Here is an 8194-nt window from a genome sequence, read left to right on the forward strand (position 1 = left end):
AATACAGACATTCTCTCTGTATCTGAATTATATTCTTATCATAGCCTTATATTACAATCATTCGTACATATATAATTACTGAAGAATACTTCTGTCAATGTTCTAAAGATTATGCAATCTTACTCATCCAGAGATGTTATTTACCAGACTAGAAATGTGAACACTAATTCATTTATTACAGGTCTCTTAGCAAAAGTCAAGCCTATGCTTGGTTGTTGTATTCATTACGCAAAAGTAGAATTAGTTCCACCGAAGATATCCGACATTCCTGCTATAAGAAGTGGTATCAATAATCTAGTCAATTCTGCCAAGAACAAACGATACCTTCAACTCTCCGTTCGTGAAGCTTTTTTGAATTCACTAGTAGCAATCGAAGTCCTAGGCTGGTTCTTCGTTGGAGAATGCATTGGAAAACGTCATCTCATAGGATACAAAGTATAAACATGTATTAAGATCCATGTGGACATATAATCCGTGTATAATAGTCATTCAAATAAATACATATTTATAAAGTTAATTAAAATTTTGCTAATCAATGTTAATTTCAATTTTATTCAATTTTTGTTAGAAAAGATTCATTTACAAAAAATTGGTCTCATAATGTATCGTACATCGACTTATCACAATTTGGATTCTATTAATATGTGTTGTTTTGCATATTGCCAAACACATATTGCTCCACTCACATGGACGTTTAACGATCGAATCACCCCGGCTTGTGGTATCTCTATGCAAGCATCGAATAATGGTATTAAATTGGCAGAGATCCCATCCTTTTCATTCCTGTAAGTAACATTTCGTTATATCTTTCTACACGAACAATTCTGTTTTACGAACTCACCCTAAAACTAGAATCGTTTTCTTCTCGAATTTTGTGTGCAGTATATTTTTACTATTAGCCGTTTGTTCAACTCCTATCAGAGACCATCCCATATCTTTCTTGTTCAATAAATATTCCCGTAGTTCGTGCGGCTTTGTCTAAAATATTCGTCAATTTTTTACTATAACCGTTATAGTTTAAGATATTAGATATACAGGGTGATTTACCAAGCATTACTACTGCTAAAATGAGAACCGGGGTGGTATCTGTAAGTAAATTACCTCTGTGATAGTTATCCAATTTTCTGCCGACACGCTAAGATTCCGAAATTCTTTATCCTGCATCTGATTCAAGTTAGCAATTACTAATTCTTTTACGCTGAAAACTTCACACGTACGCGCAAGCCCTCCTAAATTTGGGGCACGGCTAACGAGACTCGCCACGACTATAAGACCTTCCTCGTTCGACGTTTTTCTATGAGAGATCGCGTCTCGAATTGTTGGGAAGATATCGTGTAACGAAGTCGAAGGAGTAGGTTTCCTCTGAATATCGTTCATACCTTCAACGTCTATCTTACAATCTTTAATAGACGTTTCCGTATCACCTATTGTTTAATGTTTTATACGATTTAATTATCATGTGTGATGTTTCAGCGAAGCTTAATTATGATAAGTACCTGTGGATTTGATTAAATACGACGAGCTTTTAGTATCTGATAAAGACCTGTCGAAATTGTACAACCGGAGAGGGTGAGCATCGGTCTCTTTGAAATTCAGATTTTTAAATAAATTAGGATTCACCCATTCGTTTTCAATTATATTGGATAACCGGGGTAGATCGAAATAAATTGTCTATAATTTAAACGATCTGTGATCAGAGCATCGCAACTATTTTAATGATCGCATGTATATTTTAACTAGTTACCTCTAAAGTATAATGCCGCGTAGCATGGAAAGTTGAAAGGTAAAAGTCGTCTTGAACCCTGTTCGCATTTTTTGATAATCCATCTCTCAAACTCGCGTTTGCAGCATGGTACAGTCCTTCCAATTTAATGCGATCGCAATTTAACTCTTTCAATTTTTCGAACCATTTAACAAAAATGATCTGTCGTATAAACAAATAACACGTTGATTATTAATGTATTACAATTTAATATATTACCATTTACCTGACTATAAAGGCGCATACTATAATGTTGTCCTAAACAACAACGAGTAACATAACTAATCCCCGTGGAAATGAAACCGCCTTGCAAATCCTTTGGAAGAAGACTTACAACATGATGAGCGATGCAAATTACAGAACTGACGCACCCTGGACGCGTTGCAATAGCCTGCGGATGAATCGCTAATTAAGGCTGACATTATATAAAAAAGAAAGGTAGATTTCATTAGGATAACGCTTGGCAACCTTCTCGAAAAATGCCCAGAGCCTGTCATGAAGTTCCGTGTACTCTAAAAATATCCTTATAAGTATCCACTCTTGCATTAATCGAACGCTGTGTTGATTGCTTTCTAAAAGTATCGCGTTACAAAGAAATTCTTGTAACGTCGAAGTGTCTTCCTATGGAGAAATTCTACATTCATTTCTTTCTCTTCCAAAAGATTATTATTGTATTTTTAATAAATATTCTTTCACCTTATTTAAAGTTGGCTGTATTACTAGTAAAATTTGCATAATTCTATGTTTTATTTTATGTACATAAGAGTTACTGAAATGTCGTTTATTTTTGTACTCCTCCAATTTCGTGAGAACGCGAGGGAGGAATGTAGATGCGTACGTTTTGTCTTCGTTGATTATTTTATGTAATAAAATCACAGACATCGCCCGGACATTAACATCGTCGTTACAATCTCTAATAATAAAATGAGAATATTAATAAGACGCGTTTATATAAAACCGAATAGGTACAGTAGAAGAGATACCTACATTATCTTTATGTTCTGCAAACAATAGTCCTCGTAATTTTTAGCGATGTACAAATAGACTTGATTTTCTATGTGCTTATCTTTTCTAAGTACGTCGCCGTGAAGAAGGCACGCTAATAGCGGTCCTTGTAAATTGTTTAGGTGAGACATGTCTAACGTTTTCATCTCGTCTAATAAGTACTTCTTCAATCTCGGCACGTGGTTGCCTTCTTCGAGTAGCTCGTCGAGAAACTAGAAATTGAGTATGCTTTTCATATGTAGAACAACAATCTCACGAGTAGACAGTGCTTCGTCGTTATTTTACCTTGTCGACAAAACTCATAATACTAGATTCTACTAAAAAATTATTGTTTACAATAATTCTTACGAGATTTTTCATACCAGAGAAATAAATGTAATTTTTAGTACTCATCAGAGTACTCCACCAGATAATAGTAAAAATCGATTGCAATTTCAGTTTATTCTCTGGGATTTTTATCAATCCCTGGTCGACGATCGCTTTTAAAATCGATGCTACCTCTGGCACAATCTCATTCCCTCCCATCTCGTGTAGGTGCGAAACGCTCTCGAACCAGTCTATCTCTTTGGGCCACAATTCTACTTTTACATTTAACAAAAATTGATTCGCGAGCTTCGCAAGCAGCTTACAACGATCAGACGCTATCGTCCCCTTCAACTTCGCTTCGACGTCGTCGTACAATTGAACATCACAGATACTTAACAATGGCTCGTTATAAAACGATACATGAGTTTCGCTTAAGATTTCCTGAGTGTAATGCAAAATGGCTAGTGCGTACAGATGATGCAGGCTCGTGTAGTGCTTTACATTTTCGAGAATGATTATGCTTTCATTCCTAAACCTCGCAGCATAATTCAAAATCTCTCGGTTCAACAATAGACTATTCCGCTCGTTAAGAATTTTGGTAATCGCGACGAAATATCTATTTATTTTCTCGTAATTAGATTTGTACGGTATGCTTCTGGTGTTTCTAATTAGAAATCTCAACGCATCATGTATATAGAGAGACAATAACTGGTTGACACTCTCTGGAATCTTTACGACGCTGCTTATTTCAAATAATTCTGACATGAATTCTATCATGTACAATATATGCGCAACGTTTGCGTAAGGTCTCACATCCGCATGTTTTAACAAAGACAACCAATCGCGTAATATGTCCAACGAGACATTCATTTCCTTTCCTAATATTAAACCTGTTTCATGGAACATGACAATGATGGCAGAAAAATCTGTAGGACTTAGTTTCGTAGGTGGATCTTCGTACGAGTACTCTTCGCACACGATCCATAAAAAATTCAGTGCGTCCTGTTGTGTCAATACTTTTCTTAGCCACGTTACTGCAACGTTCCATGATACCGTTAAAGGACACGCCAGTAACATGTCCATCGCATTTTTCAAATTGTTCACGCTGTCTACAGATAGTGTGACTGTTTTCAAAAGGTCGAGTTGAGCCACGCCGTTCAATACGTTAAAATTATTTCTATGCTTGGTACCGATGTTCAAATTCATCCGTATCAAATCTGCGACTACGTTCAACTCTTGGTCTCCCCAGCGACTCGCTACTTTGCTCGAAACTATTCTCAGGATTCTCATCATGTAAAATATCGGTATAGGCGCCCATATCTTTTCAGCTATCATGTGAAGTACTCTGCTGAGAAATTCTGCCCGTTTGTTCTGTGAAATGAGAAACAATTTGACAATATCATCGACTACTTCTGGCTCCTGTTGATCAGACTGATACTCGTATAAGAATGTATTGTTCAAAGTGTGGACGAACAATCTGAGAAAGCGATCGTCGTCTAGGAGAATAGGTAACTCGCATAAATACAATATCCCCTGCCTTACTATGGCACTATTCCCGTGTTGCAAGATCCTTTCGAAAACTAATCGTACCCAAGCGTTATCAAAACAATTATTACATAAAGAATGGACTTTGTTTCCTTCTACTAAAATCGGCAAATGCTTCAAGGCAGGGATGATCAGGTGATGCTGTTTCTCTTCCAGCGCTTCTATTATTAAGAAAAAGTTTCGCTTAATATCGTCTATCGATATCTTTATTTCAGTAGATCCGCTGCATACAAAAGGAATGATTTCATGCTTTACTGAATTCGAACAGGTTTCACATATAGCATCTAAGTTAGTCATTAGTTTCATTATAAATATTCCTTGTTTACGATTTTGCTGATCAGGAGATCTCAAACTCGATATTATCAGAAACCATAATGCTTCTGTGTAATATAAATCGTGAAGTGCGAGGCTTGCATCGTCTACGTTTACTGAAATATCCGTTAGAATGCTGAGCGCACTGAGCGAATCTTCTATATCATCTAATTCATTCAAAATGATATCACACAAGTACGGCAAAACGTACGTAGAACCGAAGGTATCCAGCAATTTTGGCAATATCGAAGCGAACAGTCGCATTTCTTTATTTGTATCTTCTGCTTTCAGCCACGACGTTACCTCGTGCAAATACATTGAACCGAATGATTTCCAAATCGAGTTTAATCGTGGGTTGTTATACAGGATCGCCTTTAATTTCGACACCTGCAGAAAGCATTCCAGAATTTTTAAATAATGCGACCTACTCTCGTCGTCGTCCAGTACGTCGACGTTCGATTGCCGAAAATTGATCAAGTGCCGGTGGATACATTGCGTGTCGCAGTAAAGGGTCAATTGCAAAATCACGATATCGAACAGAATCGTACGGTCATTCAACGGTTTTCGCAATTGCCTCCTCGCCAATAACGAATTTTCTATATTCTTAATACATAAATTCGAAATTGTTCTTTTGTTCTTCTCCTTCGCATTAAACACGAGTTGATATTCGTAGCATAATAACATTCGAAGCGTGTTCAACTGTCTCAGATGGAAATAATTACCCCCGATTATTTCATTGTTATAATGCCTGATCAGACGATGTAACAATAGAAACGGATTGTTTTTCAATTCGCTGTGTAACAGTTCGAAGATCGAGAAGTCTATCGTCGCCGAGGTGTTCATGTAACGATCGTGCAGATCCATCTCGTTCGTTTAACGGTTAAAGTTAACACTCAGCAGTCTCAGCACTCATCCGATTGTTGTTGTTAGTACACTCGGACATCAAGGAGATACTGTTAAACAGCGGCAGCGCCCGTGTAATAAGTAATCGTTGAGACAGCGAATATGGGGGCCCAATCGGGTTCAAAACACAGTCGGTAATCGCTATTTTTCGGTGGTAATCGGCACCGGGGAAGTCGGTAAACTCGCGATAGGTAACAAGATTGAGGTTAGAAATCGCTCACTGATAAGGATTTTATTTCATCCAACGCGAGCTCGTACGCATGCCTTACATAATAATAAACTGTCCATAACCGTGTAACACGCACGTGGCTACTTTGAAATAGAAATACATCCGTCGATTTATCCCTCGATTAACGATCGTTAATGATTAGAATGGTTAGAATGATACGTCTCGGTGGTCTGTGTTCTCCGCGGACTGGATAGGAGTTAATATTTCTACGACGGAGACTGCGGTGTCCGATGGTATCAGGAAATGTTATGCTTTCTGGCAGCGGGAAGGAGGAGCTTCCTGAAAAAGATCGGCACGATCGAACAAGTGGTCAATAGCCGGCGCATAAGTTTCACGAGGATGGCCAAGAGTAAATTCGAATATGTAAAAGAATTCGAACGCGACGAGTATTGTTTACCGAACTGTTGGATAGTGGTTAGAATAGACGGCCGGAACTTTTCTAAGTTCTGTGATGCGCATCAATTCACCAAACCGAACGATGTAGCTGCTTTGCAATTAATGAACCGTGCCGCCGTCACGGTTATGGAAGATTTCAAAGAAATAATTTTAGGATTTGGTCAGAGCGACGAGTACTCGTTTGTCTTTCGAAAGGACGCCGAACTTTACAAGAGACGAGGTATACACGCAATCTAATATACAGGGTGGTTCGCCTCAGTGGTAATATCAGAATCTGGCTCTTTCGAAATCATTGAACATTATATATAAACATTCTATGCTATGTACAGTAATAAATGACGAAATAGGAGGTGGTAGTATCTGGTGAACCACCCGTTATATATAGAAATGATTCAACAAATAATTTCTAATAGTTCATAACAAGTGAACGTTGCATGGAATATATATTTAAATTAAATAAGAGCGTCTAAACGCCACTTGTAACACTGATCTTCTATTTTAGCTTCGAAACTGATGTCAAACGTAAATTCCCTGTTTGCATCGTCGTACGTTTACCACTGGCCACATTTCTTTCAAGGGAAGGAGTTATATTATCCTCCATCCTTCGACGCGCGTGTTGTATTATATCCCACGGATAAGAATTTAAGGGATTATTTGTCGTGGCGGCAAGCAGACGTCCATGTGAATAATTTATACAACACTTGTTTTTGGAATCTTATATTGAAAGGGAAACTGACTCCAAGTCAGGTAAACTTCAGTTCCTTCGGTTCTTGTATATCAGAAGCAGTTGTTTCATTCGTTTGTTCGCTTTTAGGCAGAAGGGAAACTGAGAGGCACTTTGGCGTCTCATAAGAACGAATTACTTTTTCAAGAGTTCGGTATAAATTATAATAACGAGCCGCCGATATTTCGCAAAGGTACTACGCTTATTAGAAAACTGGTGCCCGATGGAACGGGCAGGCTAAAACCAGCAGTGGTCCCGATAGTAGATGATATCATCGGTGATCGTTTTTGGAAGGAGAATCCAGAAGTACTTGGATTGAAAAGTCTAGCAACTTACCAGCCTCCGAATTTAGTTAATAACGCCGCGAACCCGATCAGAACAACGAAGGCGTCGTCGCCGACCACTAATATGAAACATAATAATACTCAGCCAGTTCCTGTTGCCAGCGTCAATTCCGTGAACGAAGACTCGAAGGCAGTCAGGAGTCGAGAATCAGAAGGCGAGAAAATGCAGTACGAAAACGAACGGATCTGTAGAAGATAAGCAATCCCGCTTAACTCTTTTTACAATACATTTTTCAAATGTCCTAACGGAAAATAATAAAAATTCATTTCGATCAATACGGAAAATATGCTACGACCCACTCGACGTAATAAGCCAAAAGCTTCTTCTCGAAGTGTCGGAACATTCTGTTATCAAATGTTTATTGTTGGCGATGGCATAATTCAGAACTGAGCAGTCGTAGTTCCGAGGCGTTTGTAGAAGTTTTATCTTTTATTACATTCTTAGAAATTATATTTTTTATACATAATAAATTACGTATAAAATTTCACATTTAATATATAACACGTGTTATGTAAAAATATTCTGCAGTGTATATACATACGTACTCGGAAAAATATTTTTCGTTAGGATTTCACATTTCGGAACTTCGATTTCAGCATTCTCATTTTTTAATAGCAAGTAACTGTATCGATAAACGTTAAATTATTTATGAAACGAAAGGCTGCTT

At 37.7% G+C, this 8194-nt stretch overlaps 2 protein-coding genes across 2 annotated transcripts; one reads left to right on the plus strand and one right to left on the minus strand.

The window, feature by feature from the left end:
* Window positions 1-532: 532 nt before the first annotated feature.
* Window positions 533-5938, minus strand: LOC108623164 (uncharacterized). Its single transcript, XM_018021486.2, has 10 exons — window positions 3053-5938; window positions 2750-2979; window positions 2459-2675; window positions 2231-2383; window positions 1989-2153; window positions 1745-1924; window positions 1497-1671; window positions 1102-1424; window positions 842-978; window positions 533-783 (listed from the first exon to the last, which is right to left on the minus strand). Exons 1-10 carry the CDS (start codon window positions 5792-5794, stop codon window positions 621-623), a joined length of 4485 nt encoding a protein of 1494 aa, XP_017876975.1. The 5' UTR covers window positions 5795-5938; the 3' UTR covers window positions 533-620.
* A 131-nt stretch (window positions 5939-6069) lies between these two features.
* THG (tRNA-histidine guanylyltransferase) lies at window positions 6070-7811 on the plus strand. Its single transcript, XM_018021487.2, has 3 exons — window positions 6070-6678; window positions 6961-7205; window positions 7273-7811. Exons 1-3 carry the CDS (start codon window positions 6306-6308, stop codon window positions 7723-7725), a joined length of 1071 nt encoding a protein of 356 aa, XP_017876976.1. The 5' UTR covers window positions 6070-6305; the 3' UTR covers window positions 7726-7811.
* Window positions 7812-8194: the final 383 nt, after the last annotated feature.

Source organism: Ceratina calcarata, unplaced genomic scaffold (assembly GCF_001652005.2).
Source record: "Ceratina calcarata isolate Rehan_Ccalc_2016 unplaced genomic scaffold, ASM165200v1 scaffold255, whole genome shotgun sequence".
Lineage (NCBI taxonomy): Eukaryota > Metazoa > Arthropoda > Insecta > Hymenoptera > Apidae > Ceratina > Ceratina calcarata.